Consider the following 26,395-nt stretch of genomic DNA (forward strand, 5'->3'; position numbering starts at 1 on the left):
ATTTACCAAAATCATCATCATCATCAATCGTATTTATTGAGCGCTTACTATGTGCAGAGCACCGTACTAAGCGCTGGGGAAGTACAAATTGGCAACATATAGAGACAGTCCCTGCCCAACATTGGACTCACAGTCTAAAAGGGGGAGACAGAGAACAAAACCAAACATACTAACAAAATAAAATAAATAGAATAGATAGGTACAGGTAAAATAAATAGAGTAATAAATATATACAAACATATATACATATATACAGGTGCTGTGGGGAAGGGAAGGAGGTAAGATGGGGAGGATGGAGAGGGGGGTGAGGGGGAGAGGAAGGAAGGGGCTCAGTCTGGGAAGGCCCCCTGGAGGAGGTGAGCTCTCAGCAGGGCCTTGAAGGGAGGAAGAGAGCGAGCTTGGCGGATGGGCAGAGGGATTGGGGGCATTCCAGGCCCGGGGGAGCATTCCAAAATCTCCCCCCAAAGCCTCTCCCATCAAACCCTTCCCCGTCCCACCCTTCCCACCCTCGCCCCGTCCCGCTAGCTAAGTTTGCGGCTGGAACTGGGGGCTTCCGATCCAGTTGCCCCCGAACCTGCGGTAGGGGAGATTCTGGGGGGCCGGACCCCCGGACTCAGCCCCCCACCCCCGAGGCTATCCGGAGGGCAGGATCTTGGGGTCTTGGGGTCACCCCCTCCGCCGCCACCCAAATGCCAACCGTAATCCTTGTCCCCAGGGCCAGGCTGGAGCCCGGATAGCCACTGAGCCCGGCTCCCTCGGCCCCATCCAGATGCGGGGGAGACCCTCCCGGAGGGATGCCCGCCGCCGCCGCCCGCCCGCTCCCCATCGTCCTGCCGCCGCTGCTGCTGCTGCTGCTGCTGTCCTGTCAGGTGGGGTGTCCTGTTTGAGACCGTGAGCCCACTGGTGGGTAGGGACCGTCTCTAGATGTTGCCAACTTGGACTTCCCAAGCGCTTAGTCCAGTGCTCTGCACCCCGTAAGCGCTCAATAAATACGATTGTTGATGATGATGATGATGAGGTGAGTCCCAGGCCTGGTCCTCCCGGGCCCCGGGGGTCCCCCGTCTCCTCCCCGCCCGCTCACGGCCTTCCCCACCGGCCCGCAGGCCCCCTCGGCCCAGGTCCTGGATTTCGTCTTCGAGAAATGGAAGAGCTACAGCGACGAGTGTCTGCGGAACCTCAGCCGGCTGCCCGCTCCCACAGGTGAGGCCGCCCGCCCGCCCGCCCCGGGGAGGCCCCGTCCGCGGGGCTGGCACCGAGGTCAGAGGTCAGCGGCCCTCTCCCCCCTTTCCCGCCAAGCAGAGCTGGTGTGCAACCGGACGTTTGACAAGTATTCCTGCTGGCCGGACGCTCTCCCCAACAGCACCGCCAACTCCTCCTGCCCCTGGTACCTGCCCTGGCACGACAAAGGTACCCCCGGGGGTCACGACTGGGGGAGGCGGGGAGGCGGGGGAGCCACTCATCCAGCCTTTCCCCCCGCAGTGCGGCACGGCCTGGCCTTCAAGAGGTGCGGGCCGGACGGGGAGTGGGTGAAAGAGCCTCGCGACGCCTCCCAGTGCGTGATGGACGTCCAGGACGTGGCGGCCCAGGTCAGCCGGGACCCCCGGGGCCGGGCGGCGGGAGGCCGGGGGGCCGCTCCGGGGGGGGACGGCGACCCCTGACTGGCCGCCGTCTGAGCAGGAGAGGTTCGCCCACATCTACAACAGCTTCCAGGTCATGTACACCGTCGGCTACTCTGTGTCTTTGGGTGCCCTCCTCCTTGCCCTGTCCATCCTGCTGGGCTGCAGGTTAGCCGGGGGACGAGGCCGCGGGGCGCGGAGGGGGCCTCAAAGCAGGCCGGGGCGGGCGGCTTCGGAGGAGGGGGATGCTGGGGCGACTCGCTCGGAGGGGTCGCGGCCTACTCTAATTTATTTCCATTGACATCTGTTGCCGATTTGTACTTCCCAAGCGCTTAGCACAGTGCTCTGCACATAGTAAGCGCTCAATAAATACGATTGATGATGACTGACGCCTGTGTATTTGTACGGATGTCTGCCGCCCCTCCCCGCCCCCCATCATCAGCATCATCATCAATCGTATTTATTGAGCGCTTACTATGTGCAGGGCACTGTACTAAGCGCTTGGGAAGTACAAATTGGCAACATCTAGAGACGGTCCCTACCCAACAGCGGGCTCACAGTCTAAAAGGGGGAGACAGAGAACAAAACCAAACACACTAACAAAATAAAATAAATAGAATAGATATGTACAAGTAAAATAGAGTAATAAATATGTACAAACATATATACATATATACAGGTGCTGTGGGGAAGGGAAGGAGGTAAGATGGGGGGATGGAGAGGGGGACAAGGGGAAGAGGAAGGAAGGGGCTCAGTCTGGGAAGGCCTCCTGGAGGAGGTGAGCTCTCAGTAGGGCCTTGAAGCTGTGGCCCCCCCACCCTGTGAGCTCACTGTGGGCAGGGATTGTCCCTCTTTATTGTCGTATTGTACCTTCCCAAGCGTTCAGTACAGCGCCCTGCACGCGGTAAGCGCCTCATAAATGCAATTGAATGAATGAAAGAAAAAAACCCGGGCCTGGCGGTCGGAGGTCCTGGGTTCTAATCCTGGCTCGGTCCCTTGCCTGCTGGGAGATCTCGGGCAAGTCACTTCAGCTTCTCCGTGCTTCGGTTTCCTCATCTCCGAATGGCGATGAAATCCCCGTTCTCCCTCCCCCTTAGATCGGGAGCCCCGTGTGAGCCGGGGACTGGGCCCGACCTGATTAGAGAAGCAGCGTGGCTCAGTGGAAAGAGCCCGGGCTTTGGAGTCAGAGGTCATGGGTTCGAATCCCGGCTCCACCACATGTCTGCTGTGTGATCTTGGGCAAGTCACTTAACTTCTCTGGGCCTCAGTTCCCTCATCTGTAAAATGGGGATTAAGACTGTGAGCACCACGTGGGACAACCCGATCACCCTGTATCCTCCCCAGCGCTTAGAACAGTGCTTTGCACATAGCAAGCGCTTAACAAAATGCCAATTATATATTATATATCTCGTATAATGGTGGCATTTATTAAGCGCTTACTATGTGCCAAGCACTGTTCTAAGCACTGGGGAGGTTACAAGGTGATCAGCTTGTCCCCCAGGGGGCTTGCAGTCTTCATCCCCATTTCCCAGATGAGGGAACTGAGGCCCAGAGCAGTGAAGTGACTTGCCCAAAGTCACACAGCTGACAGTTGGCGGAGCCGGGATTCGAACCCATGACCTCTGGCTCCAAAGCCCGGGCTCTTTCCACTGAGCCACGCTGCTTTGTATCTCCTCCAGCGCTTAGTACAGTGTTCGGCGGGTAATAGGCGTTCAAGAAACGCCCCACTCATCATCACTGTGACTGTGAAGGGCTGGCAGAGGCTGTGGAGAAGCAGGCAGGAGGCAGTGAGAAGCAGCGTGGCTCAGTGGAAAGAGCCCGGGCTTTGGAGTCAGAGGTCACGGGTTCAAATCCCGACTCCGCCACTTGTCAGCTGGGTGACTTTGGGCGAGTCTCCTCACTCCTCTGGGCCTCAGTTCCCTCATCTGGAAAATGGGGATGAAGACTGGGAGCCCCCCCGGTGGGCCAACCTGATCACCTTGTAACCTCCCCGGCGCTTAGAACGGTGCTCGGCACATAGTAAGCGCTTAATAAATGCCATTATTAGTACGGAAGTAATAATCAATCGTATTGAGCGCTTCCTGTGTGCAGAGCACTGTACTAAGCGCTTGGGAAGTCCAAGTTGGCTACATCTAGAGACCGTCCCTACCCAACAGTGGGCTCACGGTCTAAAAGAAGGTGGCGAGGTGGAGGCTGCCGCCCGGGGGTGGCCACAGTGGATGGTCCGGCCCTGCTACCTAATGGACGCCCCTGACCCCCACCCCCCGACCGCGGACCGGGTTCTCTCCGCAGCAAACTGCACTGCGTGCGGAATTACATCCACATGAACCTGTTCGCCTCGTTCGTGCTGAAGGCCGGCTCCGTGCTGGTCATCGACGCCCTCCTCAAGACCCGCTACAACCAGAAGATCGGCGACGACCTGAGCGTCAGCCTCTGGCTCCGCGACGAGGTCAGGGCCGGACGTCCCCTCCCCTCCTCGCCCTCACCCCCTCCCGTTCATTCAGTCGTATTTACTGAGCGCTTCCCGGGTGCAGAGCACTGGACTGAGCGCTTGGGGAGGCCAAGGTGGCAACATTCCCTACCCGACAGCAGGCCTCTCCCTCAGCCGGGCCCCGGCCACGGCCGCCGGACCGGACGGATGCTCCCGGGGCCCCAGGGGGCTTCCGGGATGGGGACCGGGTTCGAGGGCCGGGGGGATGGCCTGGATTTGAGGAACGGCGTGTTCCTCCGGGGGGGAGGCCGAGGGTCACTGAGCCGTGGGACGGAGGACGGCGCCGGGCCTGGGCCTGCTGGCGGGAGTCCACCGAGTCAATCCGTCTCATTTATTGGGCGCTTACCGGGTGCGGGGCACCGGACTGAGCGCTGGGGAGAGTCCAACAGAAGCCTTCCCTGCCCATAGCGAGCTTACAGTCTACAGTCTCCCCCTTTTAGACCGCGAGCCCGCAGTTGGGTAGGGCCCGTCTCTAGATGTTGCCAACTTGGACTTCCCAAGCGCTCGGTCCGGCGCTCGGCGCACAGTAAGCGCTCCGTAGATACGACCGAGCGCAGCCGGGAATCTCGGCTGCCGGGCCGGACGGTGGGGCCCACTCCCGCCCCGGCCGTGTCCGGCAGGCGGTGGTCGGTTGCCGGGTGGCCACGGTGCTGATGCAGTACGGGATCGTGGCCAACTACTGCTGGCTGTTGGTGGAGGGCGTCTACTTACACAACGTCCTGGTGTTGGCCGTCTTCTCGGAGAGGAGCTACTTCAACCTCTACTTGGGCATCGGCTGGGGTGAGCCCGGGGCCCCGGGGCCCGCCGCGGGGGCGACCGGAGGGCCCCGGGCGCTCCGGGGGGCCGGCCTCCCTCTCCCTCACGGGGCGGGGGTGTCCCCACAGGAGCGCCCGTCCTCTTCCTCGTCCCCTGGGTGGTGCTCAGAGCGCTCTTTGACAACGTCCAGTAAGTAGCCGGGCGGCCGAGGAGGGGGCGCCCTCCCCTCCCCCGCCGTAGCGCGGGCCGGTGGGCGCGAGGGGCAAGTCACTCAGATTCCCTGGGCCTCAGTTCCCTCATCTGGAAATGGGGATTGCCATGGGGATTTGTGGGGATTGTGTTGCCAATTTGTACTTCCCAAGCGCTTAATACAGTGCTCTGCACATAGTAAGCGCTCAATAAATACGATTGATTGATTGATTGAGACCGCGAACCCCAGGTGGGACAGGGGACCCTGTCCGGACCCGATTAACCTGCATCTACCACAGTGCGTGGCACATAGTAAGCGCTGAACGAATACCATCGTCATTATTATTATCAGCCCAGCTGAGTCCAGGGAAGCAGCGTGGCTCAGCGGAAAGGCCCGGGCTTTGGAGTCAGAGGTCCTGGGTTCGAATCCCGGCTCCGCCCCTTGTCAGCTGTGTGACTTTGGGCAAGTCACCTCACTTCTCTGGGCCTCAGTTCCCTCATCTGGAAAATGGGGATGAAGATTGTGAGCCCCCCGTGGGACAACCCCATCACCTTGTAACCCCCCCAGCGCTTAGAACAGTGCTCTGTGCATAGTAAGCGCTGAACAAATACCATCATTATTATTATTATCATCAGCCCGGCTGAGTCCAGGGAAGCAGCGTGGCTCAGCGGAAAGAGCCCGGGCTTTGGAGTCAGAGGTCCTGGGTTCGAATCCCGGCTCCGCCCCTTGTCAGCCGTGTGACTTTGGGCAAGTCACCTCACTTCTCTGGGCCTCAGTTCCCTCATCTGGAAAATGGGGATGAAGATTGTGAGCCCCCCCGTGGGACAACCCGATCACCTTGTAACCTCCCCAGCGCTTAGAACAGTGCTCTGCGCATAGTAAGCGCTGAACAAATACCATCATTATTATTATTATCGGCCCGGCTGAGTCCAGGGAAGCAGCGTGGCTCAGCGGAAAGAGCCCGGGCTTCGGAGTCAGAGGTCCTGGGTTCGAATCCCGGCTCCGCCCCTTGTCAGCCTTTGGGAAGTCACTTCACTTCTCTGTTCCTCAGTGGCCTCATCTGTAAAATGGGGATGAAGATTGTGAGCCCCCCAGTGGGGCAACCCGATCACCTTGTAACCTCCCCAGCGCTTAGAACAGTGCTTTGCACATAGTAAGCGCTTAATAAATGCCATCCTTATTATTATTATCCGGGGCAGAGGGGCAAAACAGGCGGAAGGGAGGCAAGTCCGAGTCAGATTCGGGATGGGGGGCCGGCTGGGTACCAGGGGTCGGGGGGAACCGGGGATCCCGGCGTCCAGCACAGCCTCGCCCCCGCTCCCCGGCCCAGGTGTTGGAGCAGCAACAATAACATGGCCTTCTGGTGGATTCTCCGCTTCCCCGTCTTCCTGGCCATCGTGGTGAGTCAGTCGGGCCTCGCTCGCGCCGACCTCTGACCCCGGCCGCCCCCCGCGCCCGCGGCCCCTGAAGCCTTTTAGACCGTGAGCCCGCTGTTGGGTAGGGACCGTCTCTATATGTTGCCAACTTGGACTTCCCAAGCGCTTAGTCCAGTGCTCTGCGCACAGTAAGCGCTCAATAAATACGATCGATTGATTGATTGATTGATTGATTGAAGCATCCCTGTCTCCCGGGCAGATCAATTTCTTCATCTTCATCCGCATCATCCAGATCTTGGTCTCCAAGCTCCGAGCCCACCAGATGCGTTATACCGACTACAAATTCCGGTGAGGATCCCCTCCGTCTTAAGCCCGGGCCGGGAGGGGGTGGTAGCTATTCATTCAATCGTGTTGATTGATTTATCATATTTATTACTCTATTTATTTATTTATTTATTTATTTATTTATTTATTTATTTATTATTACTCCATTTATTTATTTTACTTGTACATATCTATTCTATTTCTTTTATTCTGTTAGTATGTTTGGTTCTGTTCTCTGTCTCCCTCTTTTAGACTGTGAGCCCACTGTTGGGTAGGGACCGTCTCTATACGTTACCAGCTTGTACTCCCCAAGCGCTTAGTACAGTGCTCTGCACACAGTAAGCGCTCAATAAATACGATTGATTGATTGATTGATTGATTGAGGGCTTACGGTGTGCAGCGCACTGGACTGAGCGCTTGGGAAGTCCAAGTCGGCAACGTATAGAGACGGTCCCGACCCAACAACGGGCCCACGGTCTAGAAGGGGGAGACGGACAATAAAAGAAAATCTATTAACAAAATAAAATAAATTAGAATAGTAACTATGTCCAAGTAAAATAAATAGAGTAATAAATCTGTACAAACAGGGGCTGCGGGGAGGGGAAGGAGGAAGGGCGGGGGGGATAGTAAGCGCTCAACAAGTAACTTCCAGACTGTGAGCCCACTGTTGGGTAGGGACCGTCCCTATACGTTGCCAACTTGTACTTCCCAAGCGCTCAGTACAGTGCTCTGCACGCAGTGAGCGCTCAATAAATACGATTGAATGAATGAATGAACGTCGTTATTAGAAGCCCGAAGGAGGGGCGGATACCGACCGCTCGCTCGAAGGGGGTAGATCCGAGCTCTCCCGAGCGCTTAGTACAGCATTCCACATGTAGTAAGCGCTCGATAATTGACGGATTAGTTGAGAGGGAGGAACGGGGGCTTAAGCGGGGAAGGCCTCCCGGAGGAGATGCCTTTTTAATGAGGCTTCGAAGGCGGGGAGAGGGAGCGCTAAGTGCAGAGCACTGGGCTAAGCGCTGGGGCTAAGCCCTCCCCACAGCACCTGTATATATGTATATATGTTTGTACATATTTATTACCCTATCTATTTATTTATTTTACTTGTACATATTTATTCTACTTATTTTATTCTGTGAATATGTTTTGTTTTGTTCCCTGTCTCCCCCTTCTAGACTGTGAGCCCGCCGTTGGGTAGGGACTGTCTCTAGATGTTGCCAACTTGGACTTCCCAAGCGCTTAGTACAGTGCTCTGCACACTGCAAGCGCTCAATAAATGCGATTGATTGGGGAGAGGACAGTACAGCAGAGTTGGTAGACGCTCTAGACGATCTAGCGGAAGAACTCACCATCTAGTAATAACGATAGCATTTATTAAGTGCTTACTGTGTGGTCGTAGTACTACTTACCATACTTACTACTTACTATCAATCAATCAATCAATCAATCAATCGTATTTATTGAGCGCTTACTGTGTGCAGAGCACTGTACTAAGCGCTTGGAAATCAATCAATCAATCAATCGTATTTATTGAGCGCTTACTGTGTGCAGAGCACTGTACTAAGCGCTTGGGAATCAATCAATCAATCGTATTTATTAAGCGCTTACTGTGTGCAGAGCACTGTACTAAGCGCTTGGGAAGCACAAGTTGGCAACGTATAGGGACGGTCCCTCCCCAACAGTGGGTTCACAGTCTAGAAGGTACTTGCTGAGCGCTTACTATCCCCCCCGCCCTACCTCCATCCCCTCCCCACAGCCCCTGTATATATATTTGTACAGATTGATTACTCTATTTATTTTACTTGGACAAATTTACTATTCTAATTGATTTTATTTTGTTAATAGATTTTCTTTTGTTGTCCGTCGCCCCCTCCCCCTTACTACTTACTAGTAGTAGTAGCCCACAGCACCTGTATATATATTTATACAGATTGATTACTCTATTTTACTTGGACATATTTACTATTCTAATTGATTTTATTTTGTTAATAGATTTTCTTTTGTTGTCCGTCGCCCCCTCCCCCTTACTACTTACTACTACTAGTAGTACTATTTATTACTACTATTACAATTACTACTATTACTATTACTACTTACCATAGTAAGTATGGTACCTATAGTACCTATAGTATAGTACAGTACTATAGGGCATATTTACTATTCTAATTGATTTTATTTTGTTAATAGATTTTCTTTTGTTGTCCGTCACCCCCTCCCCCTTACTACTTACTACTACTAGTAGTACTACTTATTACTACTATTAGTATTACTACTATTACTACTTACCATAGTAAGTATGGTACCTATAGTACCTATAGTATAGTATAGTACTATAGGACATATTTACTATTCTAATTGATTTTGTTTTGCTAATAGATTTTCTTTTCTTGTCCATTGCCCCCTCCCCCTTACTACTTACTAGTAGTAGTACTACTACTTATTACTACTATTACTAATACTACTATTACTATTACTACTATTACTACTTACCATAGTAAGTATGGTACCTTACTACAATAGTAAGTAGTAAGCCACTTAGTAAGCCACTTACTATCTAGCGGCAGAGCGTTTGTCGCCATCGTCCCGTCTCCGCTCGCCCAATCCCCCCACCTGCCGGGCGATGCCCGGCTAGCTGTGAGGGTAAGAATATTTTTCGCCCCCATGGCAACGCGCATCCCGGGCCACCTCTCTCCGCGGCTAATTTTAGCATCCGGACCGCAGACGTCTGCGAGGGGCCGAGGGCAACGTGTTCTAAAATTAATCCCCGAGGCAGGAGAGATTGCGAGACGCCACGCGGGTGAAGAAATGGCCCTCACACCTCCACCACGGAGGGAGAATTTCCTCCCGTCCTCCACCCCGCTGGCGGAGTTCCCACCCTCTCGGTGGTCCCCTGAGGTGGTGGGCAATCAATCAATCAATCATCAATCGTATTTATTGAGCGCTCACTGTGTGCGGAGCACTGACACGCAAATTCGTGAAGCGTTCCATATTTTTTCGACCCCCGGCCCACGTCATCCCCCGGGCCTGGAATGCCCTCCCTCTGCCTATCCGCCAAGCTAGCTCTCTTCCTCCCTTCAAGGCCCTGCTGAGAGCTCACCTCCTCCAGGAGGCCTTCCCAGACTGAGCCCCTTCCTTCCTCTCCCCCTCGTCCCCCTCTCCATCCCCACCATCTTACCTCCTTCCCTTCCCCACAGCACCTGTATATATGGATATATGTTTGTAAATATTTATTACTCTATTTATTTTACTTGTACATATCTATTCTATTTATTTTATTTTGTTAGTATGTTTGGTTTTGTTCTCCGTCTCCCCCTTTTAGACTGTGAGCCCACTGTTGGGTAGGGACTGTCTCTATATGTTGCCAGTTTGTACTTCCCAAGCGCTTAGTACAGTGCTCTGCACATAGTAAGCGCTCAATAAATACGATTGATGATGATGATGATGACTAAGCGCTTGGGAAGTCCAAGTTGGCAACATATGGAGATGGTCCCTACCCAACAGTGGGCTCCCGGTCTAAAAGGGGGAGACGGAGAACAGAACCTCCGCGGACGGTGCGGCGCCCAGCTCCTTAGTGGACGACCCTGATCATCCTTAGTGATGCCGATGATGGTATCTGTGCGTGTCCGGAGAGTCCGGCTGCCGGAGAGCGGCGGCCGAAGGGACCGGAGCCAAGGGGGAAACCCGGCCTAAGTCTGGGAAGACCACCTGGCGGGGGTGGGCGCGGGGTCACCGCGGTGACCCCGCGCCCACCCCGCCCAGGCTGGCCAAGTCCACCCTGACCCTGATTCCGCTGCTGGGCATCCACGAGATCGTGTTCGCCTTTGTGACGGACGAGCACGCCCTGGGGACCCTGCGCTTCGTCAAGCTCTTCTTCGACCTCTTCGTCAGCTCCTTCCAGGTGCCCGCCCCGCGCCCCCCAGCATCGTCAATCGTATTTATTGAGCGCTTACGGTGTGCAGAGCACTGGACTAAGCGCTTGGGAAGTCCAAGTTGGCAACACGTAGAGACGGTCCCTACCCGACAGCGGGCTCGCAGTCTAGAAGGGGGAGACCGAGACAGACTGTAGAAGCGTTGAGGCCTAGCGGCTAGGCCACAGGCCTGGGAGTGAGGAGGACGTGGCCCCTGTAGGACCCCGGGCCCATCGCTTCGCTTCTCCCTCTGCCTCGGTTTCCTCATCTCTAAAATGGGGACCGCGTCCAACCCGATTCGCTTGTCTCCACCCCAGCGCTTAGTACAGTGGCCAGAAGCGCTGATACCACAGCCATAATTCCGTCCGCCATCGACCGGTCCGTCCGCGGTGTTGATCGTGGGCAGCCCACTGTTGGGGTGGGGGGCACTGTACTGAGCGCTGGAGAAGTGGGGTGGGAGTCCCCAATTTCTCTGACACCCTCTTTCTCGTAGGGGGTGCTTGTGGCCATTCTTTACTGCTTTATCAATAAGGAGGTAAGTCTGATTCCCAGTCAATCAATCGATAGAGTTGATTCACTCATTCATTCATTCGATCGTATTTATTGAGCGCTTACTGTGTGCAGAGCACTGGACTGAGCGCTCGGGAAGTCCAAGTTGGCAACAGATAGAGACGGTCCCTACCCGACGGCGGGCTCACGGTCTAGAAGAACGCTGTTGAACATTTTGTGGGCGCAGAGCACTGAACTAAGAGTTTGGGGGAGTCTGGGTTCTAATCCCGGCTCAGCCCCTTGTCTGCTGTGTGACCCTGGGCAAGTCGCTTCACTTCTCTGGGCCTCAGTTGCCTCATCTGTCAGATGGGGATTGAGACCGGGAGCACCGTGTGGGACGCCCGGTTTGCTTGTATCCACCCCAGAACTTACCTAGCACACAATAAGCGCTAAACAAATACCACAATTATTATTATGTGGGACACAGTAAGCGCTTAGCACATACCACAACTATTATGTGGGACACAGTAAGCGCTTAACAAATAGCACGATTATTATTGCTATGACGTGGGACGGGGACTCTGTCCAACCAAATACCAGAATTATTATTATCTTCGATCTACCCAGATCTTAGTACATTGCCTGGCACACAGTAAGCGCTTAACAAATGCCACAGTTATTATCATGTGGGACACAGTAAGTGCTTATCAAGTACCACAATTATTATTATTATGGCAATTTGTAATAATAATAATTGCATGTAATTGTATACAATTATTAATTGTGCACAGTGTTATTATAAAATCATTATACAATTATTATGTGGGAACAGTAAGTGCTCAGAAAATATCACAATTATTATGGTAATTTGTAATCATAATAATAGTAATAATTATAATTGTATATAATCGTATACCGTTATTAATTGTGTAGTGTTATTATAAAATTATTATGCAATTATTATTATTATTATACCGTTATTATGTGGGACACAGTAAGCGCTCAGCAAGTACCACAATTATTATTATGGCAATTTGTAATAATAATTGTAATAATTATAATTGTATGTGATTGTATACAATTATTAATTGTGTACAGTGTTGTTATAAAATTATCATACCATTATAATTATTATGCAATCATTATGTGGGACACAGTGAGAGCTCAGCAAGTAACACAATGATTATTATGGTAATTTGTAATAATAATAATTGTAATAATTGTAATTGTATATAATCGTATACCGTTATTAATGGTGTACAGTGTTATTATAAAATTATTATACAATTATTATTATTATACAATTATTATGTGGGACACAGTAAGCGCTCAGCAAATATCACAATTATCATTACGATAATTTGCAATAATAATAATTATAATAATTATATTTGTATGTAATTGTATACAGTTATTAATTGTGTAGTGTTATAAAATTATTGTACAATTATAATTATACGATTAATGATGATAATAATGGCATTTGCCAAGCACTTGCTATGTGCAAAGCACCATTCTATGTGGGACACAGTAAGTGCCCAGCAAATACCACAATTATCATTATGATAATTTGTAATAATTATTATTATAATAATTATAATTGTATGTAATTGTATACAATTATTGTGTACAGTGTTGTTATAAAATTATTGTACAATTATTATTATACAATTAATAATAATAAGAAGAAGAATGGCATTTGTTAAGCACTTACTATGTGCAAAGCACCATTCTATGTGGGACACAGTGAGCGCTCAGCAAATACCACAATTATCATTACGGTAATTTGTAATATAATTATTATAATAATTATAATTGTATGTAATTGTATACAATTATTAATTGTGTACAGTGTTGCTATAAAATTATTGCACAATTATTATTATACAATTAATAATAATAATAAGAAGAATGGCATTTGTTAAGCACTTACTATGTGGTAAGCAGTTACTATGTTAAGCACCATTCTATGTGGGACACAGTGAGCGCTCAGCAAATACCACAATTATCATTACGGTAATTGGTAATAATAATTGTTATAATAATTATAATTGTATGTAATTGTATACAATTATTAATTGTGTACCGTGTTGTTATAAAATTATTGTACAATTATTATTATACAATTAATAATAAGAAGAAGAATAATGGCATTTGTTAAGCACTTACTATGTGCAAAGCACCATTCTATGTGGGACACAGTAAGTGCTCAGCAAATACCACAATTATTACTATGGTAGTTTGTAATAATAATTGTGATCATTATAATTGTATATAAGTGTATACAATTATTAATTGTGTACAATGTTATTATACCATTATTATACAATTATTATATATTATTGTTATACAATTATAATCATATATTGTTATACAATTATGATGTGGGACACAGTAAGCGCTTAACAAATACCACAATTATCATTATAATAATAACAATAATAATTATAATTGTATATAGTTGTATAATTGAATACATTAATAATTGTAGAATTATAATTGTAATAGCTATAATTGTTATTATTGTTATTATTATTATTATGTGGGACAGGGACTATGTCCAACCTGATTACCTCGGATCTACCCAGTGCTTAATACAGTGCCCGGCATCGAGTAAGCGCTTAACAAATGCCATAAAAAAATGTTGGTTTGACACTTTTCCCGGCCACCTACAGCGCTTAGAACAGTGCTTTGCACATAATAAGCGCTTAATAAATGCCATTATTATTATTATTATTATTATTATTATTATTATTACAGGCTAGAGTCAGGCTACCTGTCCCGCTTTCCCTGTTTTTCCAAGGTGAGAAACCTTGGAAGAGGAGAGAGAGGTAGAGATGGGGGAACCCCCTCTTCCCAAACCTCCCTGCGCTTGCCCCGATCAATTGATCGATCGATCCTAGTCGCTGAGCACGGCCTATGTGCAGAGCACTGTACTGACGCTTGGGAGAGCGCCCTAGAATTGGTAGAGAGAAGCAGTGTGGCTCAGTGGAAAGAGCCCGGCCTTGGGAGTCAAAGGTCGTGGGTTCTCATCCCGACTCCGCTGTGTGACCCTGGGCGAGTCGCTTCACTTCTCTGAGCCTCAGTGACCCCATCTGAAATGGGGATGAAGGCTGGGAGCCCCGTGGGGGACAACCTTGTATTCCCACCCGGCGCTTAGAACAGTGCTTGGCACATAGCGCTCAACAAATACCATTATTATTATATCTGGAAAATGGCATGAAGACTGTGAGCCCCATGGGGGAACAACCTTGTATTCCCCCCCAGCGCTTAGAACAGTGCTTGGCACATAGTGCTGAACAAATACCATTATTGTATCTGGAAAATGGCATGAAGACGGGACAACCTTGTATTCCCCGCCAACGCTTAGAACAGTGCTTGGCACATAGCTCTCAACAAATACCATTATTATTATATCTGGAAAATAGCATGAAGACCGTGAGCCCCGTGGGGGACAACCTTGTATTCCCCGCCAGCGCTTAGAACAGTGCTTGGCACATAGCGCTCAACAAATACCATTATTATATCTGGAAAATGGCATGAAGACGGGACAACCTTGTATTCCCTGCCAGCGCTTAGAACAGTGCTTGGCACATAGTGCTCAACAAATACCATTATTATTATATCTGGAAAATGGCATGACGACCGTGAGCCCCATGGGGGACAACCTTGTATTCCCCGCCAGCGCTTAGAACAGTGCTTTGCACATAGCGCTCAACAAATGCCATTATTATTATATCTGGAAAATGGCATGAAGACCGTGAGCCCCATGGGGGACAACCTTGTATTCCCCACCAGCGCTTAGAACAGTGCTTGGCACACAGCGCTCAACAAATACCATTATTATTATATCTGGAAAATGGCATGAAGACCGTGAGCCCCGGGGGGGACAACCTTGTATTCCCTGCCGGCACTTAGAACAGTGCTTGGCACATAGCGCTCAACAAATACCATTATTATTATATCTGGAAAATGGCATGAAGACCGTGAGCCCCGTGGGGAACAACCTTATATTCCCCCCCGGCACTTAGAACAGTGCTTGGCACATAGCGCTCAACAAATACCATTATTATTATATCTGGAAAATGGCATGAAGACTGTGAGCCCCGTGGGGGACAACATTGTAATAATAATAATAATAATAATAATAATAATAATAATGATGGCATTTATTAAGCGCTTACTATGTGCAAAGCACTGTTCTAAACGCTGGAGAGGGTAGGGTGATCAGGTTGTCCCACAGGGGGGCTCACAATCTTAATCCCCATTTTCCAGATGAGGTAACTGAGGCCCAGAGAAGTTAAGTGACTTGCCCAAAGTCATACAGCTGATAGTTGGTGGAGCCGGGATTTGAACCCACGACCCCTGACTCCAAAGCCCGGGCTCTTTCCACTGAGCCACGCTGCTTGTATTCCCCGCCAGCGCTTAGAACAGTGCTTGGCACATAGCGCTCAACAAATACCATTATTATTATATCTGGAAAATGGCATGAAGACCGTGAGCCCCATGGGGGATAATCTTGCATTCCCCCCCAGCGCTTAGAACAGTGCTTGGCACACAGCTCTCAACAAATGCCATTATTATTATATCTGGAAAATGGCATGAAGACCGTGAGCCCCATGGGGGATAATCTTGTATTCCCCCCCCAGCGCTTAGAACAGTGCTTGGCACACAGCTCTCAACAAATGCCATTATTATTATATCTGGAAAATGGCATGAAGACCGTGAGCCCCGTGGGGGACAACCTTGTATTCCCCCCCCCCAGTGCTTAGAACAGTGTTTTGCACATAGTGCTCAACAAATACCATTATTATTATATCTGGAAAATGGCATGAAGACCGTGAGCCCCATGGGGGATAATTTTGTATTCCCCCCAGCGCTTAGAACAGTGCTTGGCACATAGCGCTCAACAAATACCATTATTATATCTGGAAAATGGCATGAAGACGGGACAACCTTCTATTCCCCGCCAACGCTTAGAACAGTGCTTGGCTCGTAGCGCTCAACAAATACCATTATTATTATATCTGGAAAATGGCATGAAAACCGTGAGCCCCATGGGGGACAACCTTGTATTCCCCCCCAGCACTTAGAACAGTGCTTTGCACAGAGTGCTCAACAAATGCCATTATTATTATATCTGGAAAATGGCATGATGACCGTGAGCCCCGTGGGGGACAACCTTGTATTCCCCCCCAGCGCTTAGAACAGTGCTTGGCACGTAGCGCTCAACAAATACCATTATTATTATATCTGGAAAATGGCATGACGACCGTGAGCCCCGTGGGGGACAACCTTGTATTGCCCCCCAGCGCTTCGCACGTAGTAAGCGCTCAACGGGTGCCATCATTATGATTACGATTAGACGTGCCCCCTGCCTTCAGAGAGCTTCCGTCCGTCTGTCGTGCGGAGCGCTGTAGCGAGCGCTCCGGTGACAGCCGAAGAGTCAGCTCTGGGGCCTTCCCGTGGGCCGCCGGGTGCCCCGGAAGGCCCGTGTACTGACCGAATGATGATGGCGGGACCAATGACCGGCGCAGGTGCAGGGGGAACTGGTGAAACGCTGGCGACGCTGGCAGCTGGGGAAGGCCCTGGAGGAAGAGCATCGTCACACCTGCAGCCACACGGGCAGCGCCCGCCCGGGAGAGAAGCGCCAACTGGTCGTCGGCTGCGGCAGCCCCAACGGGCCGGGGCGGGCCGGGCCTGCCGGCGGAGCCCCTTCCCCGGGGTTTTCCGTCGGGGGGACGGCGGCCCCCGGCCCCCGCTGCTACGCCTTCCCCGAGACGGCCGAGAGCAGCTTCTGAGGGAATCCACAGCCGCCGGAGAAGTTAGGGGAGGCACGAAGGCCCAGGCCCGGCCTCCGCTTCCCACACTGTCCGCCTTGCCCGGAGTAGAGAGGAGGCCGGGCGGCCCCTGGTCGTCGTCTCCTCCTTTCCCCGGTGTTTTTCTCCCCTCACCCCCCAACCCCACGTCAGGGCTGGACCCGGACCGGCGTCCAGCAAGTAGCCCCGCGTCCGTCCGCCCGGCCTAGTCTTCCGGCCGTAGCCGGGAGGACGGTGCGGAGCAGCTGCCGTGGCCCGGGGGTGACCCCGGCAACTGACCAACCTCTGGACCTAGCGGGGGGGAAAAGGGGACGTCGACTTGTGTGTGTACATGTGCGTGTGTAGGTGTATATGTGGCCGCGTGTACGTGTCTTTGTGTGTTCTCGTGTGCACGTGTGTAGTACCGCAATAAAGCGCCCAACCCCGCACAAAGCACGCCGGGGAAGGAGTCCGGCACCCCCCGACTGTCCGGCTCAGTCCGTCGGTCGTGTTGATTGAGCGCTTACCGGGGGCGGAGCGCTGGGGGCAGGGACTGTCAATCAATCGGTCAATCGATCGTATTTATTGAGCGCTTACTGTGTGCAGAGCACTGGACTAAGCGCTTGGGAAGTACACGTTGGCAACATAGACGGTCCCTACCCAACAGTGGGACTGTCGCTCTTTATCGTTGTACTTTCCCAAGCGCTTTGTAGAGCGCTCTGCACACAGCAAGCGCTTAATAAATATGACCGGATGAATAATCATAATAATGATGGCATTTATTAAGCACTTACTATCAATCAATCAATTGTATTTATTGAGCGCTTACTTTGTGCAGAGCACTGTACTAAGCACTTGGGAAGTACAAGTCGGCAACATATATGTGCAAAGCACCGTTCTAAGCACTGCCAAGGTGATCAGGTTGTCCCCCCGGGGGGCTCACAGTCTTCATCCCCATTTGACAGATGAGGGAACTGAGGCCCAGAGAACTGAAGTGACTTGCCCAAAGTCACCCAGCTGACAATTGTCAGAGCCAGGATTTGAACCCCTGACCTCTGACTCCAAAGCCCAGGCTCTTGCCACTAAGCTGCGCTGCTTCCCCGTTATTATTATTAATAATAATAATAAATAATAAATATTATGAATAATAATGATGGTATCTGTTAAGCACTTACTATGTGCCAAGCACCATTCTAAGCGCTGAGGGGGATACAAGGTCATCAGGTTGTCCCGCGTGGGGCTCCCAGGCTTCATCCCCATTTTCCAGATGAGGGAACTGAGGCCCAGAGAAGTGAAGTGACTTGCCCAAGCTCACATAGCAGGCAAGCGGCGGAGCGGGATTAGAACCCAGGTCCTTCTGACTCCCGGCGTGCTTTATCCGCTAGGCCGCGCGGCTTTCATTCATTCATTCGATTGTACTTATTGAGCGAGTGCTTTGCACATAGTAAACGCTTAATAAATGCCATCATTATTATTATTATTATTATTCAAGCGTATTTATTGAGCGCTTACTGTGTGCAAAGCACTGGACTAAGCGCTTGGGAGAGGACGATATAATAAGGAACAGACCCATTACCTGCCCACAGCGAGCTGCCAGTCCAGAGGGGGAGACAGATGGGAATAGAAATAAATTAGGGATACATAAGTGCCGTGGGGGTGAACACCAAATACTTCAGGTAATTCAATTTCTCCAGTTGAAAGAGAAGGGGCAGAGCTGATGGTGGACAAGGAATGCCACTGCTTATTGTCCCCAGCGCTTAGTACAGTGCTCTGCACACAGTAAGCGCTCAATAAATACGATTGATTGATTGATTATTGTTGATTTGTACTTTCCCAAGCGCTTAGTACAGTGCTCTGCACACTGTAAACGCCCAATAAATACCACTGACTGAACGAAGGAATACTCATCTTCAGTCTGGCTGGGTCGGAGAGACATGTCCAGAGAACAGATGGTAATGATGGCATTTATTAAGCGCTTAGTATGTGCAAAGCACTGTTCTAAGCGCTGGGGAGGATACAAGGTGATCAGGCTGGCCCACGGGGGGCTCACAGTTTTAATCCCCATTTTACAGATGAGGTCACTGAGGCACAGAGAATAATAATAATAATAATGATAATGATGATGGCATTTGTTAAGCGCTTAGTATGTGCAAAGCACTGTTCTAAGCGCTGGGGAGGATACAAGGTGATCAGGCTGGCCCACGTGGGGCTCACAGTTTTAATCCCCATTTTACAGATGAGGCCACTAAGGCCCAGAGAATAATAATAATAATAATGATGGCATTTTTTAAGCGCTTACTATGTGCAAAGCACTGTTCTAAGCGCTGGGGAGGATTCAATGTGATCAGGCTGGCCCACGTGGGGCTCACAGTTTTAATCCCCATTTTACAGATGAGGTCACTGAGGCACAGAGAATAATAATAATAATAACAACAATAATAATAATAATGGCATTTGTTAAGCGCTTACTATGTGCAAAGCACTTTTCTAAGCGCTGGGGAGGATACAAGGTGATCAGGTTGTCCCACGGGGGGCTCACAGTTTTAATCCCCATATTACAGATGAGGTCACTGAGGCCCAGAGAATAATAATAATAATAAGGATGGCATTTGTTAAGCGCTATGTGCAAAGCACTGTTCTAATAATAATGATGATGGCATTTATTAAGCGCTTACTATGTGCAAAGCACTGTTCTAATAATAATAATAATAATAATAGCATTTATTAAGTGCTTACTATGTCAAAGCACTGTTCTAATAATAATAATAATGGCATTTATTAAGCGCTTGCTATGTGCAAAGCACTGTTCTAATAATAATAATAATGATGATGGCATTTATTAAGCACTTACGATGTGCAAAGCACTGTTCTATTGATAATAATGATGATGATGGCATTTATTAAGCGCTTACTATGTGCAAAGCACTGTTCTAATAATAATGATAATAATAATGGCATTTATTAAGCGCTTACGATGTGCGAAGCACTGTTCTAATAATAATAATGATGATGGCATTTATTAAGCGCTTACTATGTGCAAAGCACTGTTCTAATAATAATAATAATAATAATAATAGTGGCACTCATTAAGGGCTTACTATGTGCAGAGCACTGTTCTAATAATAATAATAATAATGGCATTTATTAAACATTATGTGCAAAGAATGTTCTAATAACAATAATAATGGCATTTATTAAGCGCTTACTATGTGCAAAGCACTGTTGTAATAATAATAATGACGATGGCATTTATTAAGAGCTTATTACATGCACAGCACTGTTCTAATAATAATAATAATGACGATGGCATTTATTAAGCGCTTATTATGTGCACAGCACTGTTCTAATAATAATAATAATGACGATGGTATTTATTAAGCGCTTACTATGTGCAAAGCACTGTTGTAATAATAATAATAATGACGATGGCATTTATTAAGCGCTTACTATGTGCATAGCACTGTTCTAATAATAATAACAATGACGATGGTATTTATTAAGCGCTTACTATGTGCAAAGCACGTTCTAATAATAACAATAATAATAACGGCATTTATTAAGCGCTTACTATGTGCAAAGCACTGTTGTAATAATAATAATGACGATGGCATTTATTAAGCGCTTACTACGTGCACAGCACTATTCTAATAATAATAATAATGATAATGGTGTATATTAAGCACTTACTATGTGCAAAGCACTCTTCTAATAATAATAATAATGACGATGGAATTTATTAAGCGCTTATTATGTGCAAAGCACTGTTCTAATAATAATAATAATAGTGACGATGGCGTTTATTAAGCACTTACTATGTGCAAAAAACCGTTCTAATAATAATAATGACGATGGCGTTTATTAAGCGCTTACTATGTGCACAGCACTGTTCTAATAATAATAATAATGCTAATGGTGTTTATCAAGCGCTTACGATGTGCAAAGCACTGTTCTAATAATAATAATGATGATGGCATTTATTAAGCGCTTATTATGTGCAAAGCACTGTTCTAATAATAATAATAGTGACGATGGTGTTTATTAAGCGCTTACTATGTGCAAAGCACTGTTCTAATAATAATAATAGTGACGATGGTGTTTATTAAGCGCTTACTATGTGCAAAGCACTGTTCTAATAATTATAATAGTGACGATGGCGTTTATTAAGCGCTTACTATGTGCAAAGCACTGTTCTAATAATAATAATGATAATGGTGTTTATTAAGCGCTATGTGCAAAGCACTGTTCTAATAATAATAATGACGATGGCGTTTATTAAGCGCTTACTATGTGCACAGCACTGTTCTAATAATAATGATAATGGTGTTTATTAAGCGCTTACTATGTGCACAGCACTGTTCTAATAATAATAATAATGACGATGGCATTTATTAAGTGCTTATTATGTGCAAAGCCCCGTTCTAATAATAATAATGGCATTTATTAAGCACTTACTATGTGCAAAGCCCCGTTCTAAGCGCTGGGGAGGTTACGCGGTGATCAGGTGGTCCCACGTGGAGCTCACAATCTTCATCCCCATTTAACAGGTGAGGTAACTGAGGCCCAGAGAAGTCAGGCAGCTGACAATTGGCAGAGGCGGGATTTGAACCCATAAACGCTTGTCTTCAAAGGCCGGGCTCTTTCTACCGAAGCACACTGCTTCTCTACTTGGCACATTGTGTTTTATAAGTGCAGTTTTATTATTATTATTATTATTTATTATTATTATTATTGCTAATAACCTGGGAGAGACTCCAGTGTGGCCGGAGGCCCTGTCACCCCCTCCTCCCCAGCTCTTTGAGCCCTGACGGTCACCTCTGGGGAGTCCAAACCAGTCCCCCCCTGCCCCAGAGCACTCTGGGAGGTTGGCATGGGTCCAAACTGGTGCCAACTGGTGCCAACTGGTGCCAACTGGGCTGGCCTGGGGGACCCCCCCCCCCCACCTCCACCTCTGAGGCGAAGAGGAGAGCAGGAAAAGTCAATCCTGCTTTGTTTTCTGCTCCTTGGTCTCCGAGAAGGCAAGTCCATGGGGTGGCGAGTGGAAGGGAGGCTGGGCATTCATTCAGGCCTATTTATTGAGCGCTTCCTGGGTGCAGAGCACTGGGCTAAGCGCTTGGGAAGGCCAAGTCGGCCACATTTGGGCAGGAGATGCAGGTGGGCCTGGGGCGGGAGTTGGCAGATAAAAATAATAATAATGGCATTTGTTCAGCGCTTACTACGTGCAAAGCACTGTTCAAAGCGCTGGGGAGGATACAAGGGTCAGCGCTTAGAACAGTGCTTTGCACATAGTAAGCAATTAATAAATGCCATTTTAAAAAAAAAAAGGTGATCAGGTTGGCCCCCGTGGGGCTCACAGTCTTCATCCCCATTTGACGGATGAGGGAACTGAGGCCCAGTGAAGTGACTTGCCCAAAGTCACACAGCTGACGGCAGAGCCGGGATTTAATAATAATAATGGCATTTTTTAAGCGCTAACTATGTGCCAAGCACTGTTCTAAGCGCTGGGGAGGATACAAGGTGATCAGGTTGGCCCACGGGGGGCTCACAGTTTTCATCCCCATTTTCATTCATCAGATGGGGAGGGGAGCTTTGGGGTGGAATGAGGGATGGATTGGGGGGGCTTCTGGGTAAACTGAGGCACGGACTGGGGGCTTCTGGGTAATAATAATAATAATAATAATAATAATGGCATTTATTAAGCGCTTACTATGTGCAAAGCACTGCTGTAAGCGCTGGGGGATACAAGGTGAACAGGTGGGGCTCACAGTTTTAATCCCCATTTTCATTCATTCAGTCGTATTTATTGAGCGCTTACTGTGTGCGGAGCACTGGACTAAGCGCTTGGGAAGGCCAAGTTGGCCACATTTGGGCAGGATATAATAATAATAATAATGGCATTTATTAAGCGCTTACTCTGTGCAGAGCACTGTTCTAAGCGCTGGGGAATTTACAAGGTGATCAGGTTGTCCCACGTGGGGCAGGAGTTGGCAGGTGGGGAGGGGAGCTTTGGAGTGGAATGAGGGATGGATTGGGGGGCTTCTGGGTAAAGTGAGGCACAGACTGGTGGCTTCTGGGTAATAATAATAATAATAAAAATGGCATTTATTAAGCGCTGACTATGTGCAAAGCACTGCTGCAAGCGCTGGGGGGGATACAAGGTGAACAGGTTGTCCCACGTGGGGCTCACAGATTTAATCCCCATTTTCATTCATTCAGTCGTATTTATTGAGCGCTTACTGTGTGCGGAGCACTGGACTAAGCGCTTGGGAAGGCCAAGTTGGCCACATTTGGGCAGGATATAATAATAATAATGGCGTTTATTAAGCGCTTACTATGTGCAGAGCACTGTTCTAAGCGCTGGGGAGGTTACAAGGTGATCAGGTTTTCCCACGGGGGGCAGGATATGCAGGTGGGCCTGGGGCAGGAGTTGGCAGATGGGGAGGGGAGCTTTGGAGTGGAATGAGGGATGGATTGGGGGGCTTCTGGGTAAACTGAGGCACGGACTGGGGGCTTCTGGGTAATAATAATAATAATAATGGCATTTATTAAGCGCTGACTATGTGCAAAGCACTGCTGCAAGCGCTGGGGGGGATACAAGGTGAACAGGTTGTCCCACGTGGGGCTCACAGTTTTAATCCCCATTTTCATTCATTCAGTCGTATTTATTGAGCGCTTACTGTGTGCAGAGCACTGGATTAAGCGCTTGGGAAGGCTAAGTTGGCAACAGATAGAGACGGTCCCTACCCAACAATGGGCTCACAGGCTAGAGGGTGGACGGGGAGCATGGCCCAGTGGAAGGAGCACAGACTTTGGAGTCAGAGGCCATGGGTTCGAATCCCGACCCCGCCAACTGTCAGCTGGGTGACTTTGGGCGAGTCGCTTCGCTTCTCCGGGCCTCGGTTCCCTCCTCTGTCAAATGGGGATGGAGACTGGGAGCCCCCCGTGGGACAACCCCATCACCTTGTAACCTCCCCAGTGCTTAGAACAGTGCTTTGCACATAGTAAGCGCTTAATAAATGCCATTATTATTATTATTATCATTATCATTATTATTATGGGTAGAAACAGTGCTTTGCACATAGTAAGCACTTAATAAATGCCATTATTATTATTATTATTATGGGTAGAAAGGGGAACACACAGGGAGCTTGTGGGTAGGAATGGGGCAGGGAGATTTCCGAGTAGGCTGAGTCAGGGGGCTCTGGCTAGGATGTGGGGTGCTTCCCAAGCGCTTAGTACAGTGCTCTGCACACAGTAAGCACTCAATAAATACGATTGAATGAATGGGTTGGTGGGGAGAGTTTCTGGGTAGACTGAGGAACAGGGGGGCTTTTGGGTAGAAAGAGGGATGGGTGGGGCTTCTGGGTAAAATGGGAGGCAGAGGGCTAGTGCTTTGCGCATAGTAAGCGCTTAATAAATGTCATTATTATTATTCTGGGAAAGATGAGAGAAAGGCAAGGGGCTCCTAGGTAGGATGAAGATGTGCAAAAGATTGCTCTGGGTAAGAGAGGGCGGAAAGGACATTCATTCATTCATTCAATCGTATTTATTGAGCGCTTACTGTGTACAGAGCACTGTACTAAGCGCTTGGGAAGTACAAGTTGGCAACATCTAGAGACGGTCCCTACCCAGCAGCGGGCTATCACAGTCTAGAAGACTTATGGGGAGGCTGAGGGGTGGGCAGAGGGGGCTCCTGGCCTGGCTAGGCTGAGGGCGGGCAGAGGGGGCTCCTGGCTAGGCTGAGGGCAAGCAGAGGGGTGTTCTGGGTAAAAGAGAAGGGAAGGGACTCCTGGGTAAACTGAGGCCGAGCACAGGGGGTTCTGGGTAAAAGAAGGGACGGGACTCCTGGGTAAATTGAGGCCGAGCACAGGGGGGTTCTGGGTATAAGAGAGGGGAAGGGACTTGTGGGTAAGTAGATGGATGTTCTGGGTGAGAGAGAAGAGAAGGGGCTCCTGGCTAGATGAAGGCAAGCAGGGGGGTGTTCTGGGTAAAAGAGAAGGGAAGGGACTCCTGGGTAAACTGAGGCCGAGCACAGGGGGCTTCTGCGTATAAGAGAGGGGAAGGGACTTGCGGGTAAGTAGAGGGCTGTTCTGGGTCAGAGAGAAGAGAAGGGGCTCCTGGCTAGATGAAGGCAAGCAGGGGGGTGTTCTGGGTAAAAGAGAAGGGAAGGGACTCCTGGGTAAACTGAGGCCGAGCACAGGGGGGTTCTGGGTATGAGAGAAAGGGGAAGGGACTTGTGGGTAAGTAGAGGGCTGTTCTGGGTCAGAGAGAAGGGTAGGAGGAGGGTGGGCAAAGGGGTGTTCTGAGTAAGACAGAGGGGGAGGGACTCCTGTCCTGGGGGGCACAGGGGGCTCCTGGGTAGACTGAGGCTGAGCCCAGCGGGGTTCTGGGTAAGAGAGAGGGGAAGGGACTCCGGGGCAGGCCGAGGGGGGTTGGAGGGGAAGCAGCGTGGCTCAGTGGAAAGAGCCCGGCCTTTGGAGTCAGAGGTCACGGGTTCAAATCCCGACTCCACCAATTGTCAGCTGGGTGACTTTGGGCGAGTCACTTCACTTCTCTGGGCCTCAGTTCCCTCATCTGGAAAATGGGGATGAAGACTGAGCCCCCCGTGGGACAGCCTGATCACCTTGTAATCTCCCGAGCACTTAGAACGGTGCTTGACATATAGTAAGTGCTTAATAAATGCCATCGTTATTATTATTATTATTCTCTGGGCCTCCGTTCCCTCATCTGGAAAATGGGGATGAAGACTGTGAGCCCCACGTGGGACAACCCGATCACCTTGTAATCTCCCCAGCACTTAGAACAGTGCTTGGCACATAGTAAGCGCTTAACAAATACCATCATCATTATTATTATTATTCTCTGGGCCTCAGTTCCCTCATCTGTCAAATGGGGATGAAGACTGTGAGCCCCACATGGGACAACCTGATCACCTTGTAATCTCCCCAGTGCTTAGAACAGTGCTTGGCACATAGTAAGCGCTTAATAAATGCCATCATTATTATTATTTGGGGTAAGATAGAAGGGAAGGGACTTGTGGGGAGGGTGAGGGGGCTCCTGGGTGGGCTGGAGGATGGGGGTGCTTCTGGGTAGGTTGAGGGGGTTCTGGGTAAAATAGAGGGGGAGGGACACCTGGGTAAACTGAGGGAGGGATGAGGGGGCTCCAGGGTAGGCCGAGGGTGAGCAGAGGGGGGCTTATGGTATTTGTTAAGTGCTTACTATGCGCTAAGCACCGTTCTAAGCACTGGGGGAGTCTCAAGTCCATCAGGTTGTCCCCCGTGGGGCTCCCAGTCTCCATCCCCATTTTCCAGATGAGGCAACTGAGGCCCGGGGAAGTGATGGGACTTGCCCAAAGTCACCCAGATGCCAAGCGGAAGGGACTCCTGGGTAGGGTGAGGGGGCTTCTCGGGGGTCTGAGGGTGGGCAGAGGGGGGAAGCAGCGTGGCTCAG

At 49.4% G+C, this 26,395-nt stretch overlaps 1 protein-coding gene across 1 annotated transcript; it reads left to right on the forward strand.

Annotated features, from left to right (window-relative positions):
* Positions 1-815: 815 nt before the first annotated feature.
* On the forward strand, positions 816-17,512 carry GCGR (glucagon receptor; the record flags this gene model as incomplete). Its single annotated transcript, XM_038742814.1, has 13 exons — positions 816-869; positions 1,104-1,200; positions 1,300-1,407; positions 1,480-1,586; positions 1,678-1,784; positions 3,909-4,065; positions 4,728-4,887; positions 4,992-5,052; positions 6,384-6,453; positions 6,689-6,777; positions 10,513-10,651; positions 11,155-11,196; positions 16,688-17,512. Coding segments are annotated over 13 exons (1,455 nt in total), but the record flags the coding sequence as incomplete, so codon positions are not given.
* Positions 17,513-26,395: the final 8,883 nt, after the last annotated feature.

The sequence above is a fragment of the Tachyglossus aculeatus genome, unplaced genomic scaffold (genome assembly GCF_015852505.1).
Source record: "Tachyglossus aculeatus isolate mTacAcu1 unplaced genomic scaffold, mTacAcu1.pri scaffold_1_arrow_ctg1, whole genome shotgun sequence".
NCBI lineage: Eukaryota > Metazoa > Chordata > Mammalia > Monotremata > Tachyglossidae > Tachyglossus > Tachyglossus aculeatus.